This window comes from Rhinolophus ferrumequinum, chromosome X, assembly GCF_004115265.2.
Source record: "Rhinolophus ferrumequinum isolate MPI-CBG mRhiFer1 chromosome X, mRhiFer1_v1.p, whole genome shotgun sequence".
In the NCBI taxonomy this organism is placed as follows: Eukaryota; Metazoa; Chordata; class Mammalia; order Chiroptera; family Rhinolophidae; genus Rhinolophus; species Rhinolophus ferrumequinum.
The window spans coordinates 67,002,873-67,021,387 of record NC_046284.1 but is presented as its reverse complement, the minus strand read 5'-3'; the positions used below and the strand labels follow the sequence as shown (position 1 = coordinate 67,021,387).

The window sequence follows — 18,515 nt, the reverse complement described above, 5'->3', positions numbered from 1 at the left end:
ATTTTAAGTGCTGTCAGATAGAATAAGCCTAACATTTACAAAACCTACTAGTAAGGATAATCTTTGACATAATTTTAGATGTTAATGCTCTGTTAATTGTATGATTGGAGTTAAAGCATGCCATGTGAAAGATTGGTGCTTCCCCTCAGAGGGAAAAAAAAAAAATTTGCAGATATCATCCACCAAATGGTACTCATGCCCGCAACACTTTAGTAAATACTATAGAAGATACAGGAAAAGAATGATACCAGGTCCTATTCAGTAAGGAATTTTCATTGATGGAAAAGATCAGACTAGTATCTGACAAATAGGGAACTGTCTGTCTTCATTGGCAGCTGGTCTTAACTTGTCAATCATTGATCCAGGAATATATTTCAACCAGACACATGGCTTTTTAGCAGACAGGCTTATTGTACAATACTAGCAATATTCTGAAACCTAGCAGTGGAATTCACCAGATCCTTTAGAGCATCTACCTTAACATAGACACTGTAATAACTCTATATCAGATACATGAGAATGGACAAAAATGGTAAAGAAATTGAATTGTTGCCTTTTCACCTCCGAAAGTATGATGCTGTATTCAAGAGGGAGGGGCATTTAAAATCTCTCTTCTAATGGGGTAACATTTAGATGAAACCATGTTAACACTGAGATGAATGCTTAGAAATTTAGAGATATTAAGATATAAAGATAAATCTTTACCCATATGAATTTGAGCTGCTTAATTAATTGATATAATTTGCTACACATTAGTACTATGTTCATAAGAATTTTGTTCTATTAAACATTACAATTTCACAAACAGCTAGTCGCATGGTAAACAGATTGTTATATCTCTGTAAATTTGAGTATGATTCTAGTGCTTCTGTGGATGTCAGTGGTAGTTTTTAATTCCAACACTAGTTTATGTATATGCAAACAAATCAAGTTGCATCGTTTTAAATGCCATTAATACAAAGCATATTAAGACTATTTATTTTTAGCTCCTGATTTCTTTCAATTCCATTCTTTTTAACTCTTCTTTGATGTAGCTGAATCTTGATTATTTCAAGACAATGACAGGTAGAATTTTTAGATTAATATGGGAGAAACCACTTCCTTAGAACTGCGGGCTCATGGACTGGCCTTGGCACGACTCAATTAAATATAATGATGCAAAATCTAAGTAGGACAGTTAACAAAATATCCCACTCAGCCACTAGAGCCATCAGAGCTCAACAAAGACACCCTCTGGATTGAGTAATCCTCAAAAAAGAGAGTTGTTTTAGATTATTTGCTTGCTGCCCAAGGAGGGGTTTGTTCTGTAATGTCTCTTTTTTATACCTGGTTAAATAATTCTTTCCAGGTACAATTAGAAAGACCCATACTTCTCAAACTCGCAAAATCTCTTAAGAAACATTCCACTTTTGCCTCGAATGACACTAGCTGGTTAGGATTTAAATTTTCTGATATTTTCAGCTGGCTTCCAGCTTGGCTCAGGGCTATTTAAAGTCTGGATTTCAAGTTGTTCTACTCACCATTCTTCAAATTTGTTTAACGTGCCTCACTGCCAAGCTGTTGATGTTCTATATAATCAGGTACCAAAAAACCCCTATACTCGAATGATGGCTGTGTGAAAAATAGAAATGAGACATCGTCACTACTTTCTTTAATTTAGAATGATTTGAATTATTTTCCTGCTATACATGAATTGCTTGAACATACATCTGGATCAAGAAGATATACGCTAACTAGGCACATAAGGCTGATTATATTTTGCCAATTGCTCATGATTCACACAATGTTTGCGGAAATAATGCCTGTACCTACTTTTCAAATCCATTATATTATTTATACCAGCTATTTACGGGACAGTGTTGAGAGGCTTTGCTAAAGCTTCACTAGTTCAACTTTTCATGTCAAAATCCACCTTTAAAAGCCTTCCAGGTTTAACAGGCACCTAAGGAACCCCTTAAAGGTAGATACCCCTAGTTGCTCAGTTGGCTATAGTCCAACCACAGAAGTCCCACTGAGGGACTAGATGGACCCAGAGCAGGTAGCCAAACCACTCTGGCATTGAAATGGGACAAAACACACCTAAGACAAACAAACCTGATGGATTGATCCATCATCAACACTGTCTGCCAACAGGTTTCAATGCAAAGGAGGAAATATTGACCCTGAAAAGAACGATTCATTTGTTGCAGGAATTTACCTGCTGAGATGGACTTCCATGGTCAACCGAGGGCCCAAATTTTATGAATAATAATAGTATTATTCTTTATTATAGTCTAAAATTAATTTTGGTTTATAAATAATCTTTATGTCCCTAAAAAAGTATACATTAGGTTTTATAGCTTTAGCTATAAAATGTATAAATATATTTTGGCAATCAGTTTTTGGGTATTTTTTCCTATTTAAAACTGGTCCTTCTCAGTATAAATATTAGAGCTTGCTATTCAATTATTCTCCTCACTTTTCACTGTCAGGGAGGAAAAATTTTCCTCTATTCTTCCAGGTTCTTCTGGCTGGTCTAATAATCAAATTGATATAAGACAGATTAGCAGGAAAAAAAAGATTAATAACATGTATATCTCCTGGATACATAGGACAGAGGAAAACTGAGTAACTCACTAAAGTGGTGGAAGCCACTACCTTAAATACCACCTTCAGCTAAAGACAAAAGAAGATGTTGGGGGTGGGGAAAATGGGAAGTTACCTGGAATAAAACAGTAAACAAGGGTAAGGTTGTTATTGCAGATTTAAATCCCAGACTTCTCCATTGATAATAAATATAACCCCTGGTACAGTGAGGGAAACCCCCTTACAGATGGAGATTTCTCTCACAAATGCAAATATACTTTTACAAAGGGTAAGTTCTACTTGGTTTTCAGAGCTTCTCCCATATCTGCTGTGTCTTGAAATTAACCAGCCTAAAATAATATAGCCCAGAGACATACAAGGTATGACAGTTAAGTTTGGGAACTACTTGTAATGATGTTGCTAATACTTTTTGATATCAGAGGGATTATTCATTATGAATTTGTATCAACTGGATGAACAGTTAACCAAGTTTACTATTTGGAAGTGCTGAAAAGGCTGTGTGAAAAAGTTAGACGACCTGAACTTTTCACCAATAACACATGGCTCTTGCATCACAACAATGCACCAGCTCACACAGCACTGTCTGTGAGGGAGTTTTTAGCCAGTAAACAAAAAACTGTATTGGAACACCCTCCCTACTCACCAGATCTGGCCCCCAGTAACTTTTATCTTTACCTGAAGATAAAGGAAATATTGAAAGGAAAACATTTTGATGACATTCAGGACATCAAGGGTAATAGGACGACAGCTCTGATGGCCATTCCAGAAAAAAAATTCCAAAATTGCTTTGAAGGGTGGACTACGTGCTGGCATTGGTGCATAGCTTCCCAAGGGGAGTACTTCGAAGGTGACCATAGTGATCATTTAGCAATGAGGTATGTAGCACTTTTTCTAGGATGAGTCCGCAAACTTAATTGTCAGAGCTCATGTTTTGTTCCCCTTCTGAATTTATGCATCAGGCCTGGAATATCATTAATTTCAATCCTTTTATAGAGATTTTTTTGCAATATGTAAAAATTGATGGCAGAGCAGTCCAGGAGAAAATACAAAAAAAAAAAAATTCAAAGAAGAGTTATTTCTCATTAGGTCATGATATTATAGGTGTTATATTATAAAAACACACAGGTAAAAATCTGATATTAAAAATATATATTTCTTTTCCAATTTTATCTTTAAGGAACATATTTAGAAAAGAGGAGGAGGAACCAACCCGAGCATATGTAAATCTCTACTCTTACAAAAACAATTTTACTAACCTGAAGCTATTGTCTTGTACTTTTGATTTTAAAGGTTCACTGCCATTTTCCAATAAGATGGCCTGAAAACATTCCATCTTTCTAAGCCATGATGAATGAGCTTCGATTAAAAGTGGCTAAAAGAAGAAAAGCCACTAATGTATTTTATACAGTCACTGATCAGTTACTGACATGCAATATTTCATTTTCTTTAGGACATTAAGAGATGTTGTGTACCTGAAAACAACATTTTGTGTGATCGTACATCTATCATTACATGCATCATAAAAGTAAAAAGGACATAAATTCGTTTCTGCCAATTAACGTCTAATTATTTGTAAAATCACTAGTTGGCACTTTAACAAATTGACACAATGAAGTTAATGATCCTGAACATATTACATTTTGCAATATGTTTTTGCTTACTGCATTCCTAAACAGTAGTCAACATTTAGTTGCTTGGATGACCTCATATGGAGGAAAACACTAGCATAAATTTCTCTGCTAAGTAAAAGTAGTGCCACTGCTATTATTCATGCATGTGTTTATACAACTCTTAATGAAAATTAAAACAATGCTGCTAGGTGAGAGTTCATTTTTCATTATATTGTTAAGCCTTATTGATAATATAGTTTCATGGATAATTACTGAATAAACTATAAACAAGAGTACTACCTTAGCATAGAAAATGAGGAAGAACGAGGGCTTTCTGTGAAATATGATGAAGAAGGGTTTTTTTAACGTTAAGTTTATTTTTAGACAATATTAATTTTAAAAAGACATACCACAAAATCAAATATTACAATGTACAAAGTCTCTGTACATGTTCAGCTTAAATGCAGAAGGTATAGCATTTTGCCACATGTACTTACTGTGTTTGGGGTTTTGAAAATTACTCTTTGAAAGCTCAGAAGATGTGCAATTGATCAGAAAATATTTAATTTTAACAAATGTCCTAGAATTGAAGAGTGAATAATCTGTTCACTATATATAATAGATATATTTGAAAACAGTTCCAAAGTTTTAGGTAGTGCCAAGTATATTAGTGTTAATGAACACTACATTATTACCTTAGAACCTTATATTTCTTTCAGTATCTGCGGTACTATTGTTCAAGTCCCGCAGAGGTTTAAATAATTTGAAATCTATAGTGACAGATCATATGGAGAGAAAACAAAACTTTTTCCCTATTACAGGAAGGCAATGTGGGGTAAAAAGAAAGTATGAGTGCCAGATGGCCTGGATTCAAATCCTAGCTTCTATACTTATTAGCTGTACAATCTGGTTAAGTTACTTAACATTCCTGTATCTCAGTTTCTTTATACGTAAAATGGCAATGAAAGTACCAACTTCATAAGGTTGGTGTACAGATTAAATGAATTAATACAGTCAAGTCACTCAATAAAGTAAAGCTTTACTTTATTGCTCTGCCCTACTGACAATTTGCAAATATTCTCTTACGTAAATCTTTTAGAATAAGACAAAATATAATACAGGATGAGCTGTATAATGAGAAAAAAATCTCTATTTTGTCACATAGAGATTATTCTTGGAAGCAATCAGAAGAGAACATAATTCCTTTTTAGAGGTTAGGGAATTATTATAGAATTAGTGAATGATTGCTGATTTCCTATACTGGGATCCAAGGTCTATTTCCCGTTGACACATACGGTACATGAATTCCCCAAACAGGATGGTCAGTGAGTATTTTGGAGAATTCGTCTCAATTCTCCTTATTGCCCCCTAATTTTCTCTTACTAATTTTTATATGTAGAAAAGTAATAGTACATCTACAGATTTCCATCAGTCAATTCAAGATAGACCAATAATAGAGTGTTGTTTCATTTTGCTCTAAATGCGACATTTTCCTACTGATATTTCAATTCTTGAAAATCCTATTAGCCCTGCAAATTATTCTACCACAGACATGCAAGAAAACCTAAGGTTTAAGCTGCTGGCATTTATTCCAAAGTAAAATTTTAATACCAAAGATAAGCAGTAACATGTCTAAAGAAATTTGATGCTATCATAGGAAACAGTGAACTCCACATTTCATTTGACTACAGTTAAACACACAGATTTTAAAATGTATATTTTAAAAACATTAAAATCTAAGTACCTCCAAGCTGTTAGAACAGTGAGTCTGCACTGAGAATTTTTTTTTAACATTGCCCCTCCCTCCCTCCCGGGCATGCCCCCCAAAATCCTTAAAGAGAGAATTAGGGATAAGAAAAAGTAAGCAAGTCAGGAAAATGAAAGATCATTGAAGCACCTGCTTCCCCTGCCTTCAAGCAGTTCTCTGAACAGTCAGGCCACTGCCCGGGGTGCCAAAGACGTCAGAACCCAGGAACTTCTGGTTGTAGTGTTCAGACCAGCTGCACCATCAAAGGGCGACCCCATACCTCCCTACCCTGGGAGCGAGGCACCTACTCACGTGACATAACACAAGCACAAACTGCATCACAATCCAACATGCTGTGTATTTACAGGTAATATTCCTGACTCACTGTAACCCACAGTCTCAGTTTTGGCAGGCTGAGTGCACTCTGGGATGTTGCTCCCTCTGCAACAGCGTGGAGGCCGAAAAGGGCGTTCCTGACCTCCATTCGTCCTTTGATTGACTGTCTACCTTTGAGAGAGGCCCAATCCTGGTGCCTGGTCACGACCTCACTCAAGATCTTGATCAGGGTCTAACTTGAGTGTTTTGGCTCCCCGCTTTGACGTGGCCTCACTCTATGTTGGAGACCTGCACCCCGACGTGAATGAGGCAATGCTGTATGAGAAATTCAGCGTCAGTGGGCAGATCTTGTCCATTCGGGTCTGCCGTGACCTGGTCACACCTCACTCTCTGAGTTTCAGGTGTGTGAACTTCTGGGTGTGGGCTAATACCTAAGGGGCTTTCAACACTATGAAATTTGATATTATCAGTAACAAGCCAGTGTATACTATGCGGCCCCAGCGTGACCCATCACTTCGTAACAGTGGACTGGGCAATAAAGTCATCAAAAATCTTGCCAAGTCTATTGATTATAAGTCCCTTTATGATACATTTTCTGTCTTTGGAAACACTCTTTCTGGTAAAGTAGTAACTTTAGAGTAGGAAAAAGTAGAAAATGGATGAAGAGGTTTCAGATTTGTGCATTTTGAGAAATCAGAAGATGCTAGAAGAGCCATTGCGAAGATGAATGGGATTCTACTGAAAGGTAGCCGAGTTTTTGTTGGGCAGTTTAAACCTCACAAAGGGAAGCAGAGCTCAGAGCTCAAGCAAACATGTTTAATAATTTTGGTAGTGATGTAGATGATGAATGTCTTAAAGAGATTTTTGGTGTGATTGGCTCTGTATTAAGTGTGAAAGTTATGGCTGATGGAAGTGGAAAATCCAAAGGCTTTGGATTTGTGAGTTTTGAGAATTTTGAAGATGCCCAGAAAGACATTGAAGGAATGAATGGAAAAGTGCTTAATGGAAATCAAGTTTATGTTGGTAGAGCATAGAACAAAGTAGAGAGACCATCTGAATTAAAACACAAATTTGAGAAAATAAAACAGGGTAAAGTCACCTGGAGTAAGGATGCTAATCTTTATGTGAAAAATCTTGCAGTTGGTATTGATGATAACTGAGGAGACAATTCTCCCTCTTTGGAACAATTATTAGTGCCAGGGTCATGAGGGAGGCAGGCCACAGCAAAGCTTTGGCTTTGTTTGTTAATACCTCTCCTGAGGAAGCTAATAAAGCCATCATGGGAATGAATGGAAAGATTGTGGTCACCAAACCACTATATGTGGCCATTGAAGCAAGAAGGAATGCCGGGCTCTGCTAACCAAGAACTATACGGAGAGAAAGGCTGTGAGAGATGGAGGGAATACTATATTCAACTCACAAGGCAGTAGCAACATCAAGTAACTTCATGCCAGTTCTTCCTCAGGCTCAACATAGAAATGAATGTTTCGGCAAGCTTGTGGTGAAGGCCAAATTTCATCCATCTTGAGTTATACATTATACCAAGCTCTCAGCAGCAACAGCATCTATGCCATCATTCAGCACCTTCAGACCACCACAAGTTACAAAAGTCAAGTCAGCCTACTAGATCATCAATACAATAACTAAAATCATAGCTGTTCACCCCCAAACTTCTGCCACAGGACCACATTTAAATCAAAGATTCAAAAAAGCTGCTACAGGTGTTAAGGTGTTTACAGCCCTCTAAAATTTAAAGAAGGAAGGCCAGCATCCATCCAGAAGCCTGTCCTTGTTTGCGCACAAGGTTATATGTCAAATATATGTGTTGGCATCAGCTACTACTCAGAAGAAGATCTTGGGTGAAAAGCTGGCTCAATGTATTCATCTAGCTCTGGCTGGAGAAATCTCTGTCAGACTGTTGGAAATGGATGATGCTGAGTTCTTTATATGCTCCAATACCTTGAGTCCCTCTGTGCCAAGATTGATGAAGCCATCCCTATTCTACAATCCCAACAAGCTTAAGATACTGCCCTGAAAGCTATTAATAACATTCCCAGTATTTGACTTGTGTAAGATGAAATTCTTACTTGCAGAAATGAACTTCCCAAACAATGAAAAACATAAACATTGTAGAAAATGATGACAATAAAAATTTAAAATAAGTATTTTTAAACTTCAGCACCAAATGTCAAGTGCATTACTGGTATTTAATTATTTACTATTTAAAAATAAATACAGAATATAAGAACAGGAAAATAAAAAAAAGGAAAAGAAAGAATTAAAACATAATATTTTCAAAGGATGTAGTAAGAGTAAGGTAAAATTACACACAAAACAATAATTGAAATCAGTTTTTACTTTTAATATTTTCTATACTGAAAATAGTGAAAAATGACAAGAATCATTTACATTCCAGAACTGTGATATTTGGATTTTACTTGGCGATTACTTGACAATTTTGGGAGGAAATGTAATTTGGATTTTAAAATTCTTATTCAGTAAAAAATGAACAGAGGTAAAACTATGAAAAATCTCAATAGCTACAAATACCAGGTTATTTCATGAATACCTTTACAAAATAGTATAGTATAAAATGGAAAATACCAAAGGGAAATAACAGAAAATATAAATATTTTACAAATTCGTAGTTACAAAATTGTCACGGGGATGTAAAGTACAGCATAGAGAATACAATTAATAATGTTGCAAAACTATGTATAGTGCCAGGGGTGTATTAGACTAATTAGGGGGATCACTGCATAAATTATATAAATGTGTAACCACTATACTGTACATCTGAAATGAAAATACTACTGAATGTCAACTGGAACTGATAAAAATAAATATTTTGAAGATAAAAATATGCATCTAGAAATACCATTAACCAATATTAAAAGTTCTGAGCCCCAGCAAATTATGTTATTATGAACAGTGAAAATGAAATATTAAAATTTATACAGTACAAGCCTAAGAACCTACAGTTTTTCTTAAAAAAAAAACAATTTTAGCTCATCTATGTATCATTTATTTACATATTAATTACTGAGTAACAGAGTCCAGAAAGTTCTACAGGAGGGTTAGCTAATCTATCACTAATCCTGATTGATTTGTAAGCCCTATTTTCAGTAAAAGAATAACTGTTAATACACTTAATACCATGATATTCAAGAAGTTCTTGCTTTAATACAAATTATTTTCTTAACAAAAAAGTTATTTTTGTGAAAGAAAGAAAATATAAATATTTTGCATTGACCTAAAATTAGGCAGATTTTTAAGGAAAGGGGTTAGAGAGAGAGTAAGGGAATAAGAACACTGAGTAGAACATGTAAATGTTTTTTAAAAGAGCAAAATTTCCTCCTTTCTTATTGATACTATCATATACTAAATCCAAGCCCTTGACCAAAGACGAGAAAAATAGAACACAAAAAAATTAAGCCATCTGTAAAGATTTGGGTTTTTTTTTTATTTTAAAGTATTAAATACATCACTTTTACTAACAGAACAGTTTAAGATTTCATACGAACAATTTGTAGTAAAAATTCTTCTCTGTAAAAGATGAAAATTTAGGATTTTTCCTAAGAAGTTGTTTAAACAAATTTAAAGAAATGAAATATTTGAAAATTTATAATTTAATAAACAGACAAAACTAATAAATGGCATTTAACAAGTGCTGCTCTTAACAAATGGAACTAATGATAAAGAAACCAGAAAAGTTGTGTTTTGAATTGTATTTCTTTGACATATTGCATTCAAAATATCTGTTACTAGGATTTCATCCATGGTAACTTAAACAATACACCTTAGACCAGAAGAATTGACAGATAAACTCTTGTGAGAAGATGGAAACATTTACCTCACGTGTGAAAGGAGAAAATAGTAAATTCAATTTTTAAAATATATAGTTTCATGTTTTATGCTTGTATTATTCCCATGTTTCATCTGTTCTCTGGGAATAAGTATATAATTCACATTTCTTAAGTGGGTATTATGTCAAACTTCTTCAATAGTCCACCAGGCTGCTACTTCAGGAATAATTCCAGCATAAAACCTATCCCAAGTAGTGGCAAATCTATCTGAATTGATTCCAAATATTTTAGTTTATTTATGCAGGTCGTTCTACCACCTGGTAAAGGGTGCTTTACAGAGGAGTGTGTTCACCCCCAAACACAGATTGCCCCTCTGTTTGAGAAGCAAGGATTTCACGTCTGACCTAAAGAGGTAATTGTTCAAACTCGGTGCAACTGTACAGTTTGAAGCAGGGAAAGTTATGGGTGAGATGACAACTTGTCCAACTGCCTGGCAAAAAGCATAAGCATTGGATTCACAAATAAAATATGGATCACTATTGGAGTGTGGGGGGGGGGAAACTATTTTATTGTTGTAGCTTGCCTGAGTGAAGGGGCTGGCCCAGCAATAGCCACTCCTTTCAGCTGGGCAGATTTCACTGCAGTGATTTATTTACTTACAACAAAGTGAATTTTAAAATAGGGGTGTAGTGCCCAGTCTCTTTGGTCTGCTTGTGACAAATTTATAAGGTCACAATCTATGTTTGTCATTAGGGTAAATGGAAGTAGCTTAGGCCAAGGTAATTTCATGTGTTCAGAGACTTTAGCAAATTTTATTTTTAAAGTATCATTAGCTCTATTCTTCCTGAGTATTGAGGATGATAAGGACAGTAAAATTTTGGCCAATATTCTTAATTATGGTACAGGTAAAATAAATAGTTCTCCATTAGAAAGTTAAATAGGGATCCCCTAAGAAGGGAAAAAAAGAAAATTAACTTTTTTTTTTCTTTTTTTTTTAGCCACAATAGTAAAAGCACTTTAGTTTAAGCAAGTTTGGAAAGCCTTTCACCCTCTAGAGAAGAGGCAAACAATAATAAGTGGATTTTCAAAACCTTGTGATGTAAGGTGTTGTATAAAATACATTTGCAAATGTTCATAAGCTCCCCTGTGGTGGCTATCTGGGTACCACCTTCACAATTTTTCCAAAGTTATGAGTCTGGTATGTGGGGCATATACTGGGCATCCTTCTCTGCTATCTGTTTAAATTTTACCAATTGGTGTGTTCCAGTATGTTTTTAAGTTCTTTACTGTTATGGATCATAGTATGCACATTTTTAACCAAGCTCCATTTTAGAGAGTCTGAAGAGACCCAAGTGGTTGGTCACCTTGTTACCCCTATAATCCATTGGATTAGAGGACATACCTGGATTTCTCCAAATATGTTTTTTTTCAGATTCTGATAGTTGTGGTTCCAATTTGCTCAAAATTTCATAATATGATCTGGATTCGCCATATTATCTTTAATTTGTTCCCCTAGTTGAAGTTGAGTAAGAGTAATTTGGTTAACATTGGTCAGCTGACACATTTCCTTTGCCTCATGGATTTGTTCTCTAGTATGAAATTCAATGTTATGCTTCTCCCTAGCCCATGTGTTAGGGAGAAGCAAGGCATTTAGTATAACTCAAACATGTTCACTATGCTTAGTGAGAGCACCACCAGCAGTTAAAAAACCATGTTTTTTCGCTGAAGCGCCAGCGGCCAAAATGAAGTTCAACCCCTTTGTGACTTCTGACCGGAGCAAGAACCGTAAAAGACATTTCAAAGCACCTTCCCACATTCGCAGGAAGATTATGTCTTCTCCTCTTTCCAAAGAGCTGAGACAGAAGTACAATGTTCGATCCATGCCCATCCGAAATGATGATGAAGTTCAGGTTGTCCGAGGACACTACAAAGGGCAGCAAATTGGCAAAGTAGTCCAGGTTTACAGAAAGAAGTATGTCATCTACATCGAACGAGTGCAGCGGGAGAAGGCTAATGGCACGACAGTTCATCTGGGCATTCACCCCAACAAGGTGGTTATCACTAGACTAAAGCTGGACAAAGACCGCAAAAAGATCCTTGAACGGAAAGCCAAATCTCGCCAAATAGGAAAGGAAAAGGGCAAATATAAGGAAGAAACAATTGAGAAGATGCAGGAATAAAGTAATCTTATATACAGCTTTCATTAAAAACTGTTAAAACGAAAAAAACAAAACAAAACAAAACAAAAAAAAAAACATGTTTCTTCCATAGTATCATACAACACAACGGAAGCATATCTTCTGTCCATGTATGTTAGTCCTTCCATCCTTTGCTAGCTGAAAGGCTCTAGTCAATCAATCTAGTTTAGCTAACTGTGCCGATTTGACTTAAGGAAAGGGATTAGATTCAATAAATTCTTGGAAAGTGGTAACACCTTATCCAGCTTGAAAATATCCTTGTTCTCTTTTTTTTTTTTAAAAAAAAAAAACTTTTATTTATTTTAAGTATGTTTTTCCAGGACCCATCAACTCCAAGTCAAGTAGTTGTTTCAATCCAGTTGTAGAGGACACAGCTCACACTGGCCCATGTGGGGATCGAACCGGCAACCACTGGTGTTACCAGCATCGCGCTCTTACCAACTGAGCTAACTGGCCACCCACCTTGTTCACTCTTAATATGTGATTCATATACAAAGAATTCTAATTATGGGTCTTATAGATGAGATCAAGGTGAGGCAGGGAGCATTCTTGGGTTAATGCTAAAAATCCCTTTCTCTGGGAGAGAAAGTAAGGTAGGTGGCTGGATTAAGTGTATGACAACTATTGATGTGTTACAGTTTGCCTTGTTTCCTTGCTGGATCTGCTATTCCCTTCCAGTAAGAGGCATCAGATGTCAAAACACTCCACATAGGAGTCACTGATTGCAAGTAAATCAAAGGTTTATTACTTTCAGGGAGTGGCAAAGCAAGGGGGAGTCCTTGAACAAGAAGGCCAACCATTGAGAGGACCCACTGGCATGAGGGCTTTCTGACGTCCAGAAGGAGAAAGGGAAAGAACTTAGTCCAAGGGACATTTATAGGACTGGTGCACATGAGTGGGATTTTGTTGAATAATGTTTGGGGTGAACTAATTTCAGATTACCTACCCCCTGCTAGGGTTAAGGAATCAAAGGTTTAGTCCCCTTATGTTTTGGGTTTTAGGGTTCCTAGGTTACTATAAGGAGAGACAGTGTAGGGTCTATATTGACTCATTAAAGTTCTGTATTTATTTTTCCCACATCTGTAGATGAAGTAGCCCAGAGGACATTAGGTATTAAGGAAAGTAAATCAGGAAATTGAGGTAATTATATGGTGAAAGAGAGTTAGAGACACAAGAGTCCAGAGTAGTCAAGTTGAGCTACACAATATGGCATTATTTGGTTTTCAGACTTTCTAATATCAAGAAAATGTCCCTTAGATATAATAGCTCCCTATTGAGCCAAAAGATTCAATCTTAATAAATTAGTGGAGGTGGAAAGACTGAGGAGAAAGACATGTTGAGAAGTTAAGATTCCCAAAGTGATAGGCAAAGTGGGAGAGATGAGATAGAGATGAGAAAGAAAATGTGTTTAGTAAATCCCACCACCAAGATCTTTTGGTTACTCGAAGGAAGGGTGGAGGGATTTTGGGAGAGGTTATTGGTGGAGAGTGTGGCTCTAATATCTACTAAAAAGAAGGTTAAATGATCATTTACTAATATAGTTTTTTCTCTTTCTTGATCCAAAGACAATTAGGGCACTGGAGGAGGCCTTCCTCAGGGAGGAATTTTGTTTCTGATTGAGCATCCTGTTGGGTGGCTTGTTTCCTGGCTGAAGAAAGGCAACTGCTTATCCAATAGGCTTTTTCTTTGCAGTATCTTCAAGTATCCTTACTTACTTGTATTGTGATGATAAAGCTGTTTTAAATTGCAGTGCCTTTCTCTAATCATTAGTGATGTTGAGCATGTTTTTCATATGTCTATTGGCCATCTTTATATCCTCTTTAGAGAAATGTCTCTTCATGTCCTCTTCCCATTTTTTAATTGTGTTGTTTGTTTTTTTTGGTGTTGAGTTGTATGAGTATTTTTTTATAAATTTTGGATATTAACCCCTTATCAGATGTATCATTGGCAAATGTTTTCTCCCATTCAGTAGGATGCCTTTTTGTTTCATTAATGGTTTCTTTTGCTGTGAAAAAAGCTTTTTAGTTTGATGTGATCCCATATGTTTATATTTTCTTTTGCTTCCCTTGCCCGAGGGGATATATCAGTAAAAATATGACTAAGGATAATGTCTGCAAATTTACTTCCTATATTTTCTTCTAGGAGTTTTATGGTTTCAGATTTTACATTTAAGTCTGAAGCTGAATAATATTGAATGTCAACTATAATTAAATATATATATATATATATATATATATATATATATATATATATATATATATATATATTTCCCCCCCCCCACGGGATGTGGAGTACAGCATAGGGAATAAAGTCAATGGAATTTGTACAGTTATATACAATGTCAGAGGGGTAGTAGATTGGGGCGGGGGTTATCACTTTTTGAGGGGTGTAAATGTCTAACTGTTAACATTGTTTTGTACACCTGAAACTAATAATAATAATAAAAAACTACAATAAGACACCACTATATGCAGCAGAATGGATAAAATGGAAAAAAATTGCAGTGCCATAATTTTATGTTTTTTTTTCTGTTTATTATGCTATCTTCAAAATCCTGGGCTACATGGTCTGACAGTCTATATTATGCTTCAGAATAGCCTCTATTTCAGGCTAAAGGCCATTAACAAAAAGGTGAAGATTGCCTGTGATAGTGTTAATGTAAATGCCAAACCCTGAGTATTTCCTAAATGTGGTTTCTAATTGAAGCTTAAAGTTAAGAGACAGATTAATTTGTCGACACTGTTGGATTATTCTAAGTCAGTTTTAGGGGAAATCCTTCAGAATTGCCTTTAAAAGACTTTCTCTTATCCCCAGTGCTTTCACATATTTGGAGGGGAGGGTGTGAAGGTCATACTCTAAAGGTGAAAAGGAGCTGAGAAAGGGAAAGAGAAGGAAAAAAAGTCAGTATGGAGGCTAAGGAGCAAAATTGGAGGGAAGCTAGAAGGGAGTGGCACTGTAAATGGCAGAAGCAGAGTTAGAAAGGAGCAGGTCTTTGGGGAGGGAGAAGGCTGAAGTGGTTTTAAGAGAGGCCTCAGTAGATTAGAATCTCCTTGAATTGTTTCTTTTCTTGGCTTTTTTGCACCAGTTAAAGAAAACTGCCCATTGTAAGTTAGCTATCTTATTTCCTTTTTGTTTTATGGCACCATGAAAGGGGACACTAAGTCCAAAGTTGTCTTCCCTGAAGTCACACTACATACCGTGTTTCCCCAAAAATAAGACCTAGGCGGACAATCAGCTCTAATGTGTCTTTTGGAGCAAAAATTAATATAAGACCCGGTCTTATATTAGATAAGACCGGGTCTTATATAATATTATATTGATAAGACCTGGTTTTATATCGTAGTAAAATAAGACCGGGTCTTATGTGAATTTTTGCTCCAAAAGACGCATTAGAGCTGATTGTCTGGCTAGGTCTTATTTTCAGGGAAACACGATACTAGCTCATGATAAAAGATTACAGATAGAAGAAGGGAGAAGAGCCTTTTCCTACCTTAGGACAATCATCTAATTCTCCAGTTGGCCAGATATCCCAAAGGATGAAAGGAAAACAGAGGTAGTGACTTCAGTTAGAAAATAGATTCATCCTTCCAAAGATTCAAACAGCAACCTCTGTATTGCAGGTAAAACTGCAACACAAGCCTAGGAGAATTTCTCACCCAACCTAACTTTAGTCCCAGAGGATGGAAGGCCCAGTTCTTTGGTGCACTCTCTCCTAGTATGAAACATCAGCAGGAGAAGGGTTCATCCAGACCACATCTCCATAACAGAACAAAATTGTCAAGGAAAACAATTGTCAAAGTCACTCAAATAGAAGTTTAGTGGTTTATTCAGCTGATGAACATCAGAAAGCCCCTTAAGACCTGGTGACTCTGAAACAAAGTAGAATTGGAGATTTTATAGGGTGCGGAGATGAGAGGTATGTAACTGTACTTGCTCTCTGTTGCTGCGTAAGAAATTACCATAGATTTATCAATTTAAAACAACACGCATTTATTATCTCACAGATTGTGTGGTTCAGGATTCTGAGCCTCTTTTAACAATTTAACTCTTCCACTCAGGGTCTCACAAGGCTGTAATAAAGATGTCAGTCAGGCTGCATTCCTTTCTGGGGCTTGGGGTTCTCCAGATCACATGGTTGTTGGCAGAATTCAGTTCTTTGTAGGACTGATACCTTAAGCTCCTAGAGGCTGAACTAAGGCCCCTGCCACATATACCTTTCCATAGGCTGTGCACATCACATCTGCTTGCTTCTTCAAAGCCAGCAGGAAATGCTCTTGCTCCATTCTGCTAAAATTGAGTCTTTTATAACATAATCTAAGCAAGGGAGTCACCCCGTGAACTTTTGTCATATTCTGTTGATTAAGAGCAAGTCCAGAGGAGAGGATTAGAAGATGTAGTACATATATATTACATTGGACTACTACTCAGCCATAAGAAAAGATGAAATACTGCGGTTTGTGACAACATGGATGGATCTGGAGTGGATTGTGCTGTCAAAATAAGTCAGATGGAAAAGGACAGAAATCATGATTTCATTTACATATGGGATACATAACAGAAAGCAACAAATGAACAAACAAAACAAATAAGCAAACAATCAAAAAACTCAAAACAGTATGGTACTTACCAGAGGGGAAAAAGGGGAAAATCCAAGAGGGTAAAGAGGGTCAAATATATGATGACAGAAGAGACTAAACTTTGGGTGATGAGCACACAATGCAAAATGCAGATGGTGTATTACAGTTTTATACACTTGAAACTTACATAATCTTATGAACCAGTGTTGTCCCAATCAATTTAATAAAACCAAAAGAGGAGAAGACTATACAAGGGCGTTTATCACTGGAATTCACTCTGGGTTTGTCTGCCACAGTAGCTGCGGTCTTGCCCAAGGTTTTTGTCTCCTTTATCTGTAACTGCTGCAAAACTTACAGTGGGAATGGTTGGAGATGTTTGATTTTTCATGTTGCCTGCTAGAAAATGTTGGTGCAGTCTCATTTTTGCAACTGTTAGAACAGTGCTTTGGAGAGCTATACTTACAAGACTTGCAGGCTTTTTTTCTATTAACTGCCTAGTGCCACTTAAAGTTCATAGGAAGGTGAGGTAGAAAGTTTTACAAAAGGAAAGAAAAAAGGGAAAAGAGAGAGAAAAAAAAGTAAGCAAAGAAAACTGGGGCCTGCATTAATTCTTTTACAGTATGTTCCAAATAAATGTTGTTAGTTTTCTTTTTTGTAATAACAAATTTATTCTGTCTAAAGGTATTGCAACTTTTGCCATGCCTGATACAATATCAGGCATATGTTAGATGCTCAATAAATAGTTATTAACTTGAATAAATAGGACCAATTTAAAAAAGTATGTATTTTTAATATATTTTTGTAATTTTTCAATTACAGTTGGCATACAATATTATATTAGTTTCAGGTGTACAGAATAGGGACTAGACAATTATATAACTTATGAAGTGATCACCTGATAAATCCAGTACCCATCTGACATTATACATAGTTAATACAATATTATTGACTATATTTCCTATGCTATAATTTACACCCCCATGATTCTTTTGTAACTATCAATTTGTACCTCTTAATTGCTTCCCCACCTTCACCCACCTCCCAAACCCCTCCCACTGGCAACCATCAAAATGTTTTCTGTATCTATGAATTTGTTTCTGTTTTGTTTGTTCATTTATTTTGTTATTTAGATTCCACATAGTATAAGTGATATCATGTGGTATTTGTCTTTCTCTGTCTGACATTTCACTCAGCATAATACCCTCTGGGTCCATCCACATTGTTACGGACGGCAAGATTTCATTCTTTTTTATGACTGACTAATGTTCCATTGTATGTATGTACTACTTCTTCTTTACCCATTCATCTATTGATGAACACTTGGGTTGCTTCCATATCTTGGCTATTGTAAGTAGTGCTACAGTGAACACATGGATGCACATGTCCCTTTCAAGAAGTGTGTTGGGTTTCTTCCGATAAATACTCAGAAGTGGCATAACTGGCTCCTTCTTTGTCTCTTATCATAGCTTTTGTTTTAAAGTCTATTTTGTCTGATATAGTTATTGCTACCCAAATATTTTTTTTTTCATTTCCATTCACATGAAATATCTTTTTCATCCTTTTACTTTCTGTTTGTGTGTGTCTTTCAATCTGAAGTGAGTCTCTTGTAGGCAGCATATGTAAGTGACTTGTTTTCTTATCCATTAATCCACCCT

The 18,515-nt window shown here is 36.0% G+C and overlaps 1 protein-coding gene and 1 pseudogene across 1 annotated transcript; both read left to right on the top strand.

Moving 5' to 3' along the window:
- Positions 1–6,522: 6,522 nt before the first annotated feature.
- LOC117013298 (polyadenylate-binding protein 1-like) lies at positions 6,523–7,639 on the top strand (annotated as a pseudogene).
- A 4,171-nt stretch (positions 7,640–11,810) lies between these two features.
- On the top strand, positions 11,811–12,304 carry LOC117025692 (60S ribosomal protein L26-like). The gene has a single exon (XM_033111723.1). The coding sequence runs from the start codon at positions 11,828–11,830 to the stop codon at positions 12,263–12,265; it is 438 nt and encodes a 145-aa protein (XP_032967614.1). The 5' UTR covers positions 11,811–11,827; the 3' UTR covers positions 12,266–12,304.
- The last annotated feature ends 6,211 nt before the right edge of the window (positions 12,305–18,515 follow it).